The sequence below is a fragment of the Dryas octopetala genome, chromosome 3 (assembly GCF_963921425.1).
Source record: "Dryas octopetala chromosome 3, drDryOcto1.1, whole genome shotgun sequence".
Classification (NCBI taxonomy): domain Eukaryota; kingdom Viridiplantae; phylum Streptophyta; class Magnoliopsida; order Rosales; family Rosaceae; genus Dryas; species Dryas octopetala.
In genome coordinates, this window is record NC_141368.1 from 19,051,545 (window position 1) to 19,069,994 (window position 18,450).

At 36.3% G+C, this 18,450-nt stretch overlaps 2 protein-coding genes and 1 pseudogene across 6 annotated transcripts; all 3 read right to left on the reverse strand.

Annotated features, from left to right (window-relative positions):
• Positions 1-229: 229 nt before the first annotated feature.
• On the reverse strand, positions 230-1,580 carry LOC147291588 (uncharacterized). The gene is made up of 3 exons (XM_086235982.1): positions 1,542-1,580; positions 886-972; positions 230-799 (listed from the first exon to the last, which is right to left on the reverse strand). The coding sequence occupies exons 1-3, from the start codon at positions 1,578-1,580 to the stop codon at positions 230-232; spliced, it is 696 nt and encodes a 231-aa protein (XP_086092108.1).
• A 5,270-nt stretch (positions 1,581-6,850) lies between these two features.
• LOC147291589 (protein ELC-like pseudogene) lies at positions 6,851-8,476 on the reverse strand (annotated as a pseudogene).
• Positions 8,477-9,738: 1,262 nt separating this feature from the next.
• Positions 9,739-18,121, reverse strand: LOC147291590 (uncharacterized). 5 transcript variants are annotated; one of them, XM_086236706.1, is made up of 11 exons: positions 17,915-18,056; positions 16,656-16,710; positions 16,416-16,485; positions 15,997-16,032; positions 15,849-15,893; positions 15,286-15,369; positions 13,549-13,614; positions 13,290-13,367; positions 12,614-12,713; positions 11,798-11,948; positions 9,739-10,577 (listed from the first exon to the last, which is right to left on the reverse strand). In XM_086236706.1, exons 2-11 carry the CDS (start codon positions 16,670-16,672, stop codon positions 10,559-10,561), a joined length of 666 nt encoding a protein of 221 aa, XP_086092832.1. In that variant the 5' UTR covers positions 16,673-16,710; positions 17,915-18,056; the 3' UTR covers positions 9,739-10,558. The 5 variants fall into 5 exon arrangements, with proteins under 5 accessions (XP_086092832.1, XP_086092833.1, XP_086092831.1 ...); XM_086236707.1 differs by having other exon boundaries at positions 16,656-16,705; positions 17,915-18,048; XM_086236703.1 differs by lacking the exon at positions 16,416-16,485 and having other exon boundaries at positions 9,744-10,577; positions 17,915-18,121.
• Between the last annotated feature and the right edge of the window lie 329 nt (positions 18,122-18,450).

Sequence of the window (18,450 nt, forward strand, 5' to 3'; positions counted from 1 at the left end):
CAGAGAATGTCATGCTAGTGGAAGTCACACCCATAATCTCAAAAAGTGGCCAACGGTACCTATTAGTCTTATAAGTGCAATCCATTATCAGTACATGCGGAAATGCACGTAATATATCAATACTCTCAGGATGAGTCCAAAACAGGTCAGTCACAACATCACTAGAACTTCTATGCCACTCAACATAATTATGTTCTCGATCTCAGCTTAGTTAGCAATACTTGCATCTCTAATCTACCGGCCCTCTCAATGCGACGATGACCCTATCTTTTTGCCTGACATTGTATACTGTTTTGATTATTGATGTATTCTGTGGATTCTTACTTTTTATGGTCTTCAATATATCTTTCGGTTTCACCAAAGTCTTGGACAAAGCCACTAACAATGAATTCTCTTCTTCAGTTAATCTGCCTGCGAATGAATGCCCTTCAATATACTCTGAAACTACATGGTTATGCACTCCACATGCAACCTCCAACTCCCATTGATCACCACATCCAGTGTTCACCGCCTTCAACAAGAATAGACATCCACATTTCTTCGAACGGGTGTCCTTAGAGTCATCAGAAACCGGTTGCTTACGGCTAGTAGCATCGGATGTTTGGTCGCTTGAATCTGACTTTGTTGACTTTCTTGATCTATTTGCCTCATATTGACCATTTCTCTCACAAGCAAATTTGATCCAAGCTCTCTTACCACGAACCCCGCCTGCATCAGACCATCTAATGACAATTACCATGTTGTTCCTTTTTCCTTGTGAACGAATCCAACTAACCATTGAATCCTTACTTTGAAACACCTACACATGACAATTATATATATTATTTACAATTCAAATTTAGGTATGCATAAATCATAATTCTCGGCCATACAAACAATGTTTACCTCCGCTGTTGTGAATTCATTTGTGTAGTCAAAATTGCATCTTCCTTCAACTATACTGAGTTCGGTGGAAGCACCCACTTGCTGCTCCTATTCAGCAAAAAAAAAAAATTATTTTTGTCCCAGTATTCGACAGGAAACCACCGAAAATATCACATATATTCGGTGGCTAAGTACCGAATATACAAACATAGTTCGACAATTAACTATCGAATGAAACAATTATACGTTGGCCATTCGGAAAAAAAAAGTAGTTGTGTCCCAGTATTCGACGAGAAACCACCGAATAAATCATATATATTCGGTGGATAAGTACCGAATATACCAATATAGTTCGACAATTGCCTACCGAATGAAACTATTAAAAAAACAATACGTTTTTCATTCGGTGGCTATCTGCCGAACGGTTGTATAAACTTCGGTGACAAACCACCGAATAGATTGCCATTTTCGACGGGCATCGGCCGAACAAATGTGTGGAAAATTGACATTACATTTATAAACGGTGGATACCTACCGAAATATGTACATTTATTCGGTGACCATCCACCGAAATATACTATATATTTCGGTACTGGTTTACTGAATAAAAACGCGAACTTACAGTTTTTCAACCGCGAAAAAATTCATAAAAACTCAAAAAAAAAACCCAAACTTACTTCATTTGATGACTTCAAATTGTCGTTCTGATTGTCCATTTGTCAAAAGTAGGTGATTTGGATACAATGAATTTGTTTACAGAAACAATCTATGTCTAGGGTTTGGTTGAAGATGGTGGTGGTGGTAGAAGAAAGTGGAGTGTTGTTTGATGATGGTGGTATACGTGGGTGGAGCCAGCTGGTGGGATTGTTTAAAACAACAATCTATATCTAGGGTGGAAGGTTGAAAATGGTGGTGGTGGAAGGTGGAAGATGAAGGTTGAAGATGGTGGTGGTGGAAGGTTGAAGATGGTGGTGAAGATGATGGTGCTCTTCAGCTGGTGGTTGAAGATGGTAGGGGGTGTAGGGAGAAAATATGTTCTAAAAATATTTGATATCCTTTATGGTCAATTTTCTATAAGGTATATATGTCTTTTACTAAATTAAATTTAGGGTGGTCAACTAAGCACAAAAGGGTGGTCGGAATAGCCGCCGTCATCATATAAACTATAATTAGACTGTGGACATATTATTAAACTATATTTTAATCTATCCTCTTTCCCCTCTCTCTCCTCCCTCTCCTCTCTCTCCTTCCTTTCTTTTTGTCTTTCCTTCGTCTCACTTTCCAGCGCCGACAACGACTCGTTCTCTCGGTTTTGCCGTCACCTCTCTCTCTCTCTCTCTCTCTCTCTCTCTCTCTCTCTCTCTCTCTCTCTCTCTCTCCTTATTCTTCTTTTTCTTCCATGGCTGCGGGTGGCTCTCTCTCCTTCTTCTTCTTCTTCCATGGCTGCGGGTAGGGAGCTGCTATTCCTAATTTTTTTTTTTTCCAATCTTTCATTTTTATGTTTTTCTTATTTTCTTAGTTATTTCCTTATTATTTTTCATCTTAATATTTTCTTAGTTGATTAAACATATTCTATTCTTAATGGCAAAATAAAAAACATATTCTAGTTTTTTTATAAGAAAAGAGTTAGTAGAGACTGTAGAGTCAATTGAGCAAATTGGGTGGGTCTATGAATTATCCTTCTTTTTTAAATTTTTTATATACTCTACTATATGAATTTGACGAAAATGGACGGTAAGTGCCACATTGTCACCTAGGGGTCAGCAATGGGCTGGGTCGAGCTAATTCGGCTCAAATTTTTTAGGGTTGAGCCGAGCTCGGACTTGAATTATAGGAATCCAATAGAGCTTTTGGGCCGGACCGGGCTGCGGGCCCAATGGGCCGGACGGGCTTCGGGCCTTAGACTTTTTGGTGACCCCTATTGTCACCTTTGTGAAAGGGTGGTTGATTTTCAAAAACAATTTTTTGGGTGATAAATGTGCACACCCTTAATAGTCTGGGTGGTATTAGTGCAAAAAAGCCTTTTATTAGCTAATACTCTAGGGCTGTGGGTTTGTTACACATAATTAAGGGGGACTGTCTTAAATAAAACACTAATCTCGTGTGTGGTTGGACACAGTATTAAGTTTAAGTGGGACTATGAAATTCGGTCCCACTAAAAACACCTCATTAGCCATTCTAACTTAACACTGTGTGAAAGTACCTCGCTAAATGAGAACCTCCCCACAATCTCATTTAACGCCCACTCGCTAGAAAGTACGATCTGGTCTTCTTCTTTTTTTGTTGTAGCGATCTAGTTTTCTTCCATCTCCTTCCCCAAACCCAGCTAAGCTTTCCAAATTTGATCACTCCCCACCCCCTATCCAGAGACGGACCTCTTCAAGTACAACCCACCCTATTTTTTGGCCAAAAAAAAAAAAAAGGTTGTAATAATATTAGCCAATTAACTCAATACTCAATTGTTGACATGTACCCAATAGCGCACTCAACTATAATAATAGCCTAATAACTCTTTTTGAATTTCTAAATTTAGAGTTAGCTTTTTTATTTGTGGTTTTAATTTGGGGCTTTAAATTTCAATTAAGAGTTCTAAAATTTTAAATTAGGGGTTGTTTGAGTTTGTTATAATATGTTATAGAACTATTAATTTTTTTAATTGTTGATATGTTGTTAATTTATTTTACTAAATAGACATTAGTTTTTTTGATTGATCACACATAATAGACAATTTTAATATTTTGCACATTATTTACAATTTTAGAATGTGTCCTCCTTTTTTGAATTATGTTATGAACTTGTTTGAACAAGAAAATCATATTGGTTGATCGAGAGATTCGTCTTGTGTTGACTCTTCCTGTTTCGACGACAACAACTGAGCGAACATTCTCATCCTTGAAGTTTATTAAAAATCGACTTTGAAACAAGATATGTAATGAGTTTCTTGCTTATTGTATGATTATCCATATTGAAAACGATCTTGTTGATACTATCAGCAACGATTCTATTATTGATGATTTTTATGTTGTGAAGAATCATAGGGCACAATTTAAGTAGATGTATTTTTTGTTGTTTATTAATGAAATTCATTTCGAGTTTTCTTTGAATAAATTACATTTTAGATCAATGAATTGTTTTAATAAGTTATTTGAATTTGAGAAGTGTCATAAAAACAAACGGTATGCTGCCGAAATTTCGATAGCCTTAAAGTTTAGCCCACCCAATTTTAAATTCCTGAGTCCGTCCTGCCCCTTCCCCCTCCAAATGCAACACTATCCAGCTTACCAAACATGCCCTAGAAGTCTAGATCCACAACATGCAAAAACTTAAGCTCCAACAATTATGTCATTCACTATATAGCAATGAAAACTTAATGGGGTGCATACTTAACTCAAGCCACTCAGGCCACTATGGACAAAATGTATGGGCACTCCAGTGCCTCGGTCCAAATTTCAACTAAAGTATCTCATTAGATAGAGGTCAGTATCAGCCCATTGCCTTCCTAAACACAATGACTACCTCCATCAACACCTATAGCAACTTACAAATGAACCAACATAGCCACTGTCACTAGTATCACCACTAAAATGCCATTGTTGGATCTATTATCAATTTATCACCACAACAATACTTTTATCACATTTTTACTTACCCTTAACTGCACAACATCCTTGGTAGTAACAGGGAACCTAGATTTATTCTTGAATCGAAATAGGGACCTCCATTTACCTCTATTTTCAATTTGAATATTTATGAGTTTTTAATTCTTCAAAATATTTAGGGTTTTTTAGTTACCCTCACAAAAATCAGAGCTTTGTAAGCAAACTCTCTGAGGTATGGGTTCTCACTTTTTTTTTGGCTTCCTATCTTTAATTTAAAACTCTAGGGCTCATCTCTGTAAGTTCTTTAATCTCACTTTTCTCCTCAAGTGTTCTTAAGACCCCAAATCGTCAATATCCGAAATGCTTGGATAATGGGGATGTGGTCCTTTGATATGGGCATGAGTTGGAGAGTCCAATCCTGATCGATGAATGAGCAACCGTCTATAAAATTGAGATAGTTATTGTAATGTAATGTAGTTCAACAGGCTTGCAATGTTGTTAATCCATTTTAATTGGTTTTGTAATGTATTGTAAGATCAGCTCAACTCTAGTATATGTTAAGACCACACTTGTTTTCATCTTTGGTATTTGAATGGCTGTTACTCATTTCGTTGTTGAGAAAATAGAGTTAAAAGAAAAAGAAGATTGAAGATTGCTAAATGGACTTTTGTTTTGTTATAGATTCTTGGTCATTTTTTTACTTAATTTTTAAACACTTTACCGGATTGTTTGACTTTGAGGTGTAGATGAACAGATTTTTTTGCCCTGTATATATAACAATAACAATAACAACACAGGGAACAAGCCGACATGGTGCCCCCATAACATCTATTCTTTAGACTACAGCTAACAACAACTAACAATCAAAACAAAACAAAAACAGAACTACATGGCTACAGCATTCCAATCAGAAAAGGAAAAAAAAAAAAAAAAAAAAAAGCATGAAAAGACCAATCCCTAAACTCAGAAGACACCAAAGTCAACAAGGATGTCCAGAAGTTCATGGATTTGCTCATGACCCTCAAAATAATGCTAATGAGAGGGGGAAAGTAATTGATAAAATATATGCTACATAATTCCACCTTTCAAATTCAATTAGTCCATGGATTTACTCACCCAAGCAATGTTATTGCATAATGACATTACCAAATTCAATTAGTTCTGTTGGAAAAGAATTAGTCAATGGATTAAGCCATCAAAATAATGATATTGCAGAGAAAAATTACGGAAAGGAGGATCTGCCTCAACCTCCTCTTCATTAGATAAATATTCATAACAGGGGAATACATCCGATCCGACTACTCAAACTTTCAGCCTCAAATTGTAGCACAGAAAGAAACTCTAGAAAGAAGAAACTTGATCTATTGAATTTCCTTCAATGCAACTTCACATTTCATGGATTTTCATAAAGTTTGTATGCATAATTTCATATGCATATCACAAAACAAAAACAAAATAAACAACATTTGAATCTCACTATCATGATGCAACTTTCTACAAAAAAATTGACCAAGTAAAAGAATATGTGAAAACTCATTAGAATATTTTGACACCAAACTCATTAGAACTTCGTAAATTATAGAGATTATTAGCTAAAAGTAGAACTGTCAAAATGAATTCTGGTGTGGAATAAAAATATATCACAGAGATTGGCTAAAAGTAGTTTGAAAGAACAGACACCATCAGTTTTGAATCAAGATTCAGCAAGCAACTAGTACATAGTAAATCACACACTAAAAACATGGTAATGAAAGAAATTCCTAGAAGAAAAGCACATGAAAAAGAGAGGAGAAAAGAAAGAATGAAATTGAAAATAATTTGAATGCAGAGAAGAGAGCAACTAGTACGATTTGGTTTTTTGTTTTTGTAGTAAAGATGCCAGGCTACCAAACCTCCTGTGCGTTTATGTTAATCATTTTGCATCTTACATTGTCATTCTGCAGCAGCAAATGTTAATCACAATAAGGGTTTCAACATAAAATTATTAGTAAAGCATAAGTCAATGAGGGCACAACTATGAAAAATTAAAGCCTCGAGCTCGAGGATGGAGTCATCCAGAAAATCTCCACAGAAACTGGTTCTGTCCTGTAGTGATTGAAGTGATGTACATATCACCCCATAGCTTTCTATCTAGTAACAAGTATGATGTACTTGTTTCATATTTGCTTGGCAGCAAGATGCACTTAGTCACAATACAGGAATTACCACAAACTAATAGGTTCTTCCAAATGAGTTACTCAGGTTGGTTTTCCAGTGTTCCTAGCCACATCCATCTTCTCATATCAATTTGGTGATAACAATCCACAACAAAGGATTCATTACAGAAAACACAAAACAAGATTAAAACTGAAGATGCTTCCATAATTGAACCTGGGAAATGATTGAAGCCAACAAAAAAAAATTCATATATAAAAATTATGGAACAAAAATGAGTTTCGACACGGTACTTATTGAACAACAACATACTTCCCATCTCCTTTACCCTATCGAGACAAATTGTGAAAGAAGAATCTAGAAAAACCATAAAGGCAAAATAAACATGGACATATTTTCACAGGAACCTAACCTCAAACTATACAAATGACCCACCGAAGCAGCCGAGAAATGGAGCCCCAATATGCAGTCAGTCGGTCCAACAACACTCATAACCACCACAAATATACTATGATGCAACATAATGTGAAAGCCTAGCAGCCATATTAGCAACCTGTGATTGCAAACGAACATCCCGTGATTGCATTTGTGATTGCATTTGAACAGCCCTGACTTTGGCCGCCGTGGCACGATGAAAGAACTGCTGGCGGGACAACAACCTCACATTCCTCAAGTACTGATCGAAGGGTATGGCCCCATCCTGCACAGCCTTGTCCATGGAATACACAACATCTTCTATAGCCAAATCCGAGGCCGTACAATCCAACATCTGCTTCGAAAGCGCGTCCACGCACCCGAACGCATCGTCCACATCCACGCCATCCAACTTGGTCTTCCCCTCGTTGTCTCTCAACCAAGCCTCCAGAACATCCGAATTCATCAACACCATCTGCAATTGCTGCTCCAAACCCTCCTTCTCGTCCAGCATCTCCTTCAAACCTCTATTAAGCTGCTCCGATCGCTGCCTCAGCACCGATTGCGCGTTGAAAGAGCCTTCCACTTCGGCCTCCCTGGTCTTCCTCAACCCCGCCACGTCCCCGTGCACCATCTCCACAAGCTTATTGACCGCATTGCGCCTGTAAACCTCGGTGGGATCGTCGGTCTGAGGCCGAGAAAAGGACCCACTGCTTCCGTACGGCGATGGCGGGTAGGCCCGCGGCGGAATAGCTGGGCGAGCATAATCAACCGGGCCCGAGCTCGAATAACTCGAATTTGAGCTAACCGAAGAATGCCCATGACTAGGGTTACGGTTAGGGTTTGGATTTGGATTTGGATTCGTTCTGGGCTGAGAGCGTAGAGGCGGGTTTTGGCTAAACACGGCGCTGAGATTCCGAACAAGGTCGACCAAATTGGAGCTGGGGTAAATCCAATTCTGCAAATAAGGGATGGAGACCAAGCCGGAAGGATTGACGTGGGGGTGAGAGCGCGTGATGAGCATGTCGCGCGTGGGATTGACGTAGACGCAGGGCGGGTGGCGGGGGTAGGACTCCATGAGCCAGATGATGACGGGGATGTTGTAAGTTTGGCCCTGAAACGGCATGGGGATGGTGCCGTCGGCCTGGAGGAGGTTGACGCAACGACCGTCGTTGTGGGTGAACGTCGCCGTTTTGGGGTCGAGGGAGGGGTAGTCAGAGGTGAGGGAGATGAGGTGCTGGCGGATCAGCCACTTGGTGTCTTCGGAGTAGGGGAGGGCGGAGGGGCCGCGCTGGGAGAGGATGCTGTTCAGGAACTGCAGGGTCGGACCGCCCGCTGGAACCATCTTGCAGTCGGGTCGGGTCGGGTTTCGGATTTGATTGATTAGGGATTTATGGGAATGGGAATTTGAGTTTGTGATTGTTTGTTTGCTTCGAAGAAGAGGAGGAATGTGCGCGTGTTGCGCTGACTTGGAGTCAGTAAACTATTAAATAATTAACTTTTGTTTACCATTGATTACTTGTTCTAAATAATTAAGGTTTATAAACTAATCAGTTGTTCACAAATGAAATATTTGCACCATCTGTTGAAATTTAAAAAATCAAAATAATAATGGATGGGAGATTTCCAGGAAGCTTCATTAGCCTCCAAGATTTTTTGAGATAAGTAGCTTATAAATTAAGTCATGTAAGTTCAGACACACATATGTACTCTTTTTTGGTCAAAATAATTATATCATAAGGAAATGAGCACAATATTACAAGAAATGAGAAAGAAGGAATCTTTGATTAATTCCTATGCCCAAACTTTATAAATATATGTTAACTTCTACAGTTCTACGGTACTTGTCTATCCCAAATATAATTCAATTTTCAAGAAATAGCGCAATGTCATTAAGATCCCTTTCTCATGCCCAAGTCCAAGTAACCACTTGAGACCCTAAAAGTCCAACGAGTGATTCTATTTCGACCATTCTAAACTGTTGAGTTGATTATTGTATTTCAAAATTTCAATTTTACCTTTAAAACAAAAAAATTTCAATTTTGTTCGTTGAGTCATTCGACAGTTTCTACCGAAATATTTGTGGTTATTCGACAGTTATCTGCTGAACGTTGGTGGATTTTTCGGTGGATAACCACTAAATGAAAATGAAAAAGACATTCGACAATTATCTGCCGCAATATTTGTGTTTATTCAACATTTATTTATCGAACATTGATGAATATTTCGGTAAATAACCACCGAATAAATCTAGATAATTTATTCATGTTTTTTATAATAAAGAGTAGGGTTTTTTTCATATTTAGTACATGAACTTTGACCATTGTCTTAATGTGGTATCTAAACTTTTATTTGTCCCAATTGAGTACCTAAACTTTTATTTTGTGTCTAATAGGTACCAAAATAAATTTCTGTTAAAATTATCAACAAAAGTTAGGGGCAATATAGTCACTTCAAAAAATTTATATTTTAATTTTAATTTTTTAATTTTTTTTGTTTGTTGTGTGTTTTTTTTTAATAATTTTAAACATATAAAGAAAATAATTAAAATATACTTTGACTATATTGCCCCTAATTTTTATTGACAATTTTAACAAAAATTCATTTTGGTACCTATTAGATACAAAATAAAAGTTTAGGTACTCAATTAGGACAAATAAAAGTTTAGGTACCACATTAAGACAAGGGTCAAAGTTTAGGTACTAAATATGAAATAAACCATAAAGAGTAAAATAGAAAAAAATATATTAAGGTGGTCAACTCAGCAGTTAATGGTGGTTTGCATAACCTCACTCAAGTCTAAAACCAAGCTTTACTCTAGCATTAGTCTCTTTTTTTTTTTTTTTTTTTTTTTTTTTTTTTTTTTTAAGAAGTGAACCTTTTTAATATTTCAAGTATTAAGTGGTTGATTCAATTTTTGAAAGTGTAGAATGAGCTTATTTATCATTTTCTGTTATTTTCTTTATGTATTTTCTTTTTTCTTTTAGGGGTGCAGCTCATGCAAGTGATGAGGGCTTGTCAAATTCCATAGCATTTCATAGAGTTGTTGGCTTCACCATTGGAATGCTGCTCACCCTTGTTGACCTAAAATATCAAGGCTCTGAAACGACTCCGTTTAGATCACATCATTGGACCATGTTGCTTTTTATGATGGCTACATTTGTTTTTCAACATAGCCTTAGTACTACAGACAAGTGGTAGTTACAATTCCCTTCCTAACTTGAGGTTGATTTTGCCTCATTTCTGGGATAGTTGCTTTTGAGTTACTTTGGTTGATCCTCGCTCCTGTGGTACAGTGGTTCCTCATTAATCTGTCAGCATTCCTATTTATCTGGCACAAACACATTGTTGAGGCCTTAGCACTACAGTTTAACTCAAATGGGATATGGAACTTGCTCTTTGGGACATCTATGACGACTCAGGAAACAGTTGATCCAGAAGTTGGAGTTTCAGATGACTAATCATACTTGAGATTAGTATAAGCTAAAAGCAGTCAGATGGTTTAGCAGATATTTCCTGCAAATGGTTTAGCATGACCTTCTCTTCCTGCATGACAATAAAAGCAGTCAGAGGCTAAAAGCATCAATGAAGTACATGACAAATAAAGAAATATACTGCTGACCCCTGTATACAAGTCCAACTTTTTAGTTTTTCCTTTTTATTCAATTAAGCTAAAGACCCAGCAGGATGTAAGTGAGAGTAAGGAATCAGAACAAACTAAAATTGAAGTTCTGTAATCTGACTGGAAATTTACATTCAGAGAACTATTGGATTTTGATAGATTGAAAAAGAGAATGTTCAGCAGATGCCTAATACTTGTAACAAGATTCAAATGAGAATGATTACTGATTTATCTGATTAGTAATTGTAAGTTTGGGATTACTATTCATAAAGACAACAATCATGTCCCAAGTCAGTAGAGAATATCTTTGGATCCATCAATGTAAATTACCAAGTTTGCAAAGATATACTTACATGCATGGGTATGGTGAAGTGCATTAAAACTGGCGTCAACCTCAAACAAAAACAAATAATGCACACAATACAACACTCCCCCAATCAAGAAGAAAAGATGTCTTTAAATGTTTGACAAAGAAACCTGAAAAGAGTTAATAATTTAATCCTAGCCAAAGTAACTCCGCTTCCTCCTCTTTGCCCTCAAAGAACCTCTTATTCTATTTAGGGCCTGTTTGGCGCACTTCTGCTCAGAAGCACATATAAATTTTTATAAAATTCTAAGTTGTTCATGCAAAAACACTTGAAAGTGCTTCCTGAAGAAGCACCTTCTCAAAAAACCCCTTAAAATCACTTTTATAACCCAGAAGCACTTTTATATATATTTGTCAAACGCTATCAAAAGCGCTTTTACTAATGAAAGTGCTTTTGGCAGTTTTAAAAGCAATGCCAAACGGGCCCTTAATCACCTTTTGGATGCCCCCTTTACCAAATAGCCCTGCGTCAATAACAAAAAACAGCTCCTAGGACACACCCACACCACTCCAAACAGCATCAACAAGCAAGCCAAGATTTTCCTAGTGAAATGGTAATGTAAAAAACTGTTGTCTACCAACATCAGCTACCAGCATTTACCTTGGAACAAATCCACATTGGTTTTATCTAAAGCAATTTCCATACTTAATTGTATCTAAATTTTTTGTCAACAGTAAATGAAGAATAACCATATCATAGTAACACTAACAACGTTATGAATACACATCCTACATAAGGCAAAAACAATCACTAAGAAACAGAGTACAGCATCTAACCGATCTACAGCTTCATTGCCCTGCAAAGCTGCAACGTTTGCAAGTTGATATATTTTATTGAAATTTTTTCGATCCATTGCCTCTTTATCAAATATGGCATCCGATAAAACAACTGATGATGCTCCCTGAGCAATATATTCCCCAACTGAATCTGTATCAATTAGAAGAAAAAAGTATCTAAATAAGTCAGGTGCACATGCTTAAAGCCAATGACTCATTAGCTTTCTTCAAGCACATGTTAAACTACACCTGAAAAATAGGAGTAAGAATTTCACAACTGGAACTAAATTCAGAAAAGTATAACTATGAAGGTTTTCTTGTGGTAAACTAATGTAGAACTGGATGTTCTCAATGTACTGAAAATATGCTTTCCTGTTGAAAAAAATGTACTGAAATATGCTTAGCCATGAGGAGAGCAACCTTTTTGATACAGAATTATGAATGCTTTCTCTTGTAGATAAAGAGATTATCTTGGACATTCGGATAAAAGAAGGATCTAAAATTTTTCTTTGTTTGGGATGCTATTAGGATAGTATCTTCACAAAAGCACTACTAAATTAGTGATTTTGACGGCATATCATTGTGTGTATAAGTTGTGAAACTCTTGGTTCAATTTCAGTGTTATTTTCTTTCCGTTCAATTGTAAGATTCTTTAATAATTCCACCCTTTCTAAAGCTTCTAAAAGCACAGATAATTTAGCCTTATTTATTACTTGTTTTTTCTTACTGTACATAAACTAAATATCTTTCAAGTAGTAGCACAAAGTGATTGGAGCACTGGAGCTTTAAAGGAAACATGAGAGTCAAGTTACCAACCTAATGTTATGCCTTGAGAAGCAACCATTGAGATGTGAGAAAAAGGCTTCTTGATGGCTGATATATATTGTATGCCACCTAATGTAGACACAGGATAAACCTGCTCCATCAAATAAGACAGTTAAAACCCACAAGTCATGTCTGGACCTGAAAAAACATGCATAGGGAATTGAACTTAACCAGGTACATGCAACATGTTAAATAATTTTGGGTAAAAGCAACAATTACATGAGTAGCAACTCAAGTTTCATGGCTAGAAAAACAAAAACTAGGTCCAAAGTGCTAACATAATAGAGAATGACTACACTCTATGCAGGAAGAACATAAGAAATTGGAGCAAACAGGCTGCGCTGTTTGTGAAAAGCTGTGGCTTGTCTGCAAATTGTTCTAAGATGATGGAAAGTAATAGAATTGGCTTGTTGAGTTTAAAGAAGCATATCAGTTCTTAAAATTTTCCTACTTATTTGTGTGTGTGTGTGATAAGCAGAAATTGTCATGCCATGCTTACATACATCAACAATTTTAAAGGACTGGTAAAAACAGGATAATCAAATTAATATTGACTTTTATGTTAAAAGCCTTGTAGGCGTGTGGAAAGTCATTGCAGATGACATAATGATGACAAGTCCATCTTGATGCAACTCACACGTGAAAAAAGAAGAATGACAAGACTCACCTTGACAATTTTGGCACCAGCATTATATGCAGACAAGATCTGCAAATAGAAAATATATTTGAGGGGAAAAGTGATCACCTACAATCTCAATCAGAATACCATGATACACAAATGCTCAGTTTTAATCTCCTAGATTTTCCATTATAATGACAAAAGTAGAGATCAAGGAAATAAACATTAAATAAGTCAAGCAGGTTCAAGTAGAAATGCATTGAAGCCTCAAAGATTACAAGGTTTCAAGTATAAGAAATGATTTTACCTCTGTTGGGGTCATAACACCAGGTATATATAAAACTTCGCCATGCCGAAAATCATCCAAAATGTCCTGAGGAACGTTTTGAGTTATTGAAAGAGCAATATTTGAGATATATCCTAATACCTTATGATGGAAGGTCTCCATAATTGATAATAAATGGAAATAGTTAAAAGTTACATTAGATGAAGTCAAGAAAGGTTCAGACATTGGAGGATAAAAAGAGAATAAAAAAAAGGGCCCCGACTATTACCAAAAAAAAAAAAGAGAATAAAAGAAGGGGAGGCACAAAGAATTAAGCCTTTGTAGAATCTAAGAAAGAAAATCATCACATGACCCAGTAAATGAGGCACAAATCATGATGGAAAAACAACATATCCTCCAGTTGACTGAACCAACTTCTTGTGCACCTGATTTACCCAAATGATCATTCTCTTGGTACACAATGGCTCACTACACTGTTTTCTCGTCATAATATCACCAAAGAACCAGCCAAATATCAAAAGCCATAAAATAAAAATAATTAAAAAAACTAGTGACAAAAACTTCGAAGTACTCAAAAAGGTTCTAACCCTTGTAGCACCACTATAGACTGGAGTGGAAGATTCAGTAAGAGAGGACAGCTAGGATAGGAGACAACTTCTCAATATTTGATTCAAACTACCCACAAAGTTTCAACTAACAGAGACTTCCTATCGAACCATCAACCATACCAATAAATAGAAAAAAGTTCCTAGATAAAAAAAAAAAAAAAAAAAAAAAAAAAAAAAAGATTTAGAAAGTCTTCAAGCCAAAAATCTACAACCCAGAAAAAATAACAAATAAAAAGTAGAAGTGATGCAGCGGGTAGCAGGCAAAAAGATTAGGTTATTTGGAATACAACCTTCCTTAAATTTTGTTGATTCTCTAGATCGAGAATGACCAGAACAAGGGCATGTACAAATCTGATAATACCCTAAACTACCAGAAAAATAGGAAGAATGGAGAAAAGACTCTCAAATTTATTAAATATCAACCAACTAAAACAAAAGGTCATAAAAGGGTTTATATAGGGAAAACAAAACCCTACTAATGAAACATAAAAGCTTATGGAAAATACACCTACTAAGACTATTATGTAAAATAATCCTATAACTTAGCTGAAATCGCATAAGCATGAAAAAGGAAACAAAACATGCAGAAAAAGAGGAGAGCATGTAAAACAAGTCGGGCGTTTGAACACTAGGGGAAGAAATTCGAATGCCTAGAAAAATATTCTCATTCTCACTCGAAGCTCGCTTGAAAGGCCAGCAAGCCCTCCTCTGGAACTCCCAGTGACCTTCTAGCACTCCACTTCACGCTTGAGCGTGATTTCAAGCCCAATTACACCTGCTTACTACTTCCACACCCCTTCCTTTCCTGAATTCTTCCCCTTACATTAGTCAATTGGTTCTAAGTACTTAAAAGTGATGTGCACCACATCAAGAAGGGAGAAGAAAGATGAGTATAATGTATTTAAATGTGCTATGATACCAAGTTAGAAGTTAGATAGACGAAAATAAGAAAATTTGAGAGATTGGAGGAGAGAGAGAAGAAAAGAGGGGGGGCTCGGCAAATTAACTTTTCCTCGGACAATAAATTACTTCTATAAGACCGAAACAGAAAATAGAGGCAAAATAAAGACTGTTCATAGAAATAATAGAAAAAAGGAAATAACCAAAATTTAGTCAAAGAAAAGGTGACCCAAAATTTCTATATGTTTACCTTCACCATAGCAGGACTCATAAGAAACTTGGCTCCAGCTATCATTGCTCTTTTGGCATCCTCAACATTGAGCACAGTACCTACCTGCAGGGCATGGAACCTGTAACTGGCACTTCTTGCAATATAGAATTAGAATTTTGGACACCAATCAGAAACACCTTTATTAGTATTATTTCAGGTTGATCACCTCAACACGGAACCAGATTGGTCACTTACAAATGCATCTACTAGGATTTGTACAAGATGATATGTGACTGAGGAATTTGGAAAGAGAAGCTACTTAGGGTTTTCTATTAGATCCAGATTTCTCATCTTGAACATTTATGCTACAAGGCACATTTCACATAGCATCCAATAAACAATCAGTTTATGGTTCTTTCGCATGGACCAATATTTGTGTTAAATAATGCAGACACAGCGATATCTGTAATACCATTTTTATTTTTGGAAGAATTCGGCATATATAAACTTTGGTGCATTTTTGTGTCAACCACTCTGACTCAGAGCCCACAAGAAAATGACAATGAAATGTCAAGAACTCCAAGAGCTAAGAAGGTGATTACCCCTAGGGTTCTTGTAGGATGGTCATGTACCAGCTTCTGTAAAACCTGTGCAGGAAAAAAAAAAAACAAAACAAACAAACAAACATCAGCTCTCAAGCTAAGTGACCATTTTTAGTAGGAAACAGGAAAGTTTGAAAATTAAAACAACCTCAAACACACCTGGGGTCGACATCACAATCTCCAGCTGCATATCAGGAAATGTAAAAAAATATTAGAAGCCCATCCTTGGTGATCCGAAATGAAAATAAATAAACTACACTGTGCATCTAAAAAACAATGCAAACATGCAGCAGGCATTTCTTGTATAAGGGTTTTCACCCCCTTTGCACTTTTCCAGTAAATTTCATACTTATTGTTGGGTTGGCAAAAAAAGAGAAGAAGAGGAACAGTGATTAATAAATGTGGCTTGTCTCCATAGAATGAGAAGAAAACCATTATCTATTAACTAGCATATTTAGGCAGTTACACAAATACCCCCCACTGCATTATTATAACCCCAACTTTCTAAAATGCAAGACACCTTGGGGAGAGAGTTTAAAATACCAACCACCACGGAGCTTTAAGCACCTGATTCATGTACTTGGGGATATGCCACTGTGGGCTAGTAATATCTTTTAGACAGTCCAAACTGGTGCAACTGATTCGGTATTTAACAAATAGAGTTAATTACTAGAGTTCATAGACTAAAGCATCAATTCGTTACAATTGATGTAAAATGTTGTTTAAAAACTTAGCTTTTTCAGAGAAGATTTTTTACTAGAATGAGTTTCTACTTAAGTCTATGAAATTTACGAAAGGAGAACTCACAACTGAAATGCCACCATGAAGTGCAGCACATGCAGCTTCAATTGCCAGCTCTGCACTACAAAAAAAGAGAAACAGATAATAAGTTCAAAAACCTGGAAAAAATCATGGGCTAAATTTACCCAAAATAAGAAAAACCTTCTTCACATGATTGTAAAATTCAGCGATAATTACTCTATTACCATGTTTACTTAACTTTTGAGTTTGACAAATTAAACAAAAAAAATGAAAATGAGAACTATTATCCTTTGGATGAATAAGAAATATTATTCAAACAAAATGCATTACAAGAGCCAGAGCTGCACAATTAACTGGCAGGTTTCCCCTTACAAAAAGCATAATAGAAACTCAATAATAAGTCTTACAAGCTAAAATGGAAGCTGAGCAACCCCAATCCTCACAAAGATTCCTATTCTCAGTAGTCAGTACTTATACATTACAAAGCACCTCACCCATATCTGTTCTGGCCTTTCCCAATAAAAGAAGTCATTTGCTGTTCAATTATTTTGATAATTTTTTCAGGAAAATTAAAAATACTTGACCAATTGACATGATCCCAGATAGAAAGACATGATCCTACATGCATAGGACAGATGCTTTCCTTTTCCAAGAAGTGATTCTCCGAAACCAAAAGAGGAAGGAATTCTTTATACGAAAGTTTTCAAGATATTAAAAGCACCCTGTGGCATTTCAGAGAAAGTTTGCCTTCTTTGAATTGCCGAAATTTAAAAGCTTTGTAAGTGTTTGTAGCTTCGGAAAAGGATATTTCAACCTTGTCTTTATTTGAATTTAGACCAACCCACTGATGCAATATAGTCCAACACTTTTTCAATTAGCTGAACTGAACCCGAATTTGCTGCTGAGAACATTAAAAAAGTAAAGCAAAGATGGGAGAGTCTCAATTTTTCACATAATGGAAAATTAAGTTATGAACAGCTTTCTTATCCATTAGCTTGTTGAAGACCTCCTACATAATAATGACAAAAAGAAAAGGTGATAAAGGGTCCATTTGGAAAAACTATGCATAGTTACACAGACTGTGACCCAATTGATGAACTTCAATGGAACACTAAGGAGAAAATCCCATATAACATATCCTAAGCCTTCATTATGTCAATCTTTATGGCACATCAAGCTGGTTTGGAGTTTATATGGTAGTTTGAAACTAGTCCTGGAGAAATTGAGCATTATCATCTTGTTCAACAGGTACCCAGTAAAAATTAAGAGAAACAAGAAGAAAATAAAAAGCATAATGGAGTCACCTATTTGCACGGAGGCAGGCGATGACACCTGAACTCTGAATCTGCGTCAGCGTTTTCTCCATAGAAATCCCGCGCGACAAGCAACAAACCCCAAAGCGATGAGGCCGAGGTGGTAACGGTGGTGGCCAGCTTTGAAGACCAAAAGAAGCCAAAGGCCTTTTTATGCTCACACTCGTAGTCGCCATATCCAGTGCTCTGCTGCTAAAATGTTAGACCACGTTTTAGATAATTTTGGGCGGGATGATATTTATTATTTAGAGTAAAATATCATTGGTCCACTTATTTTGGCGGTTTCCTCATATTGGTGTTTGAACTAATTTTCGTCTTAGGTCTATGAATTAATTAAAGGTAAACTTTCATTTAGTTCTTTTAATTTAACAATTTATTGAATAAAATCTAATAACTTTTAAAATTCTAAATAAAGTCCAATAATATTATAACTATTTCATATTACATAATATTGGTCCATTAGTTTCAATTTTTTCACACATACCAGATGTCGAACCCTTGACGGTCATTTTCGAGTATTCAGAAGT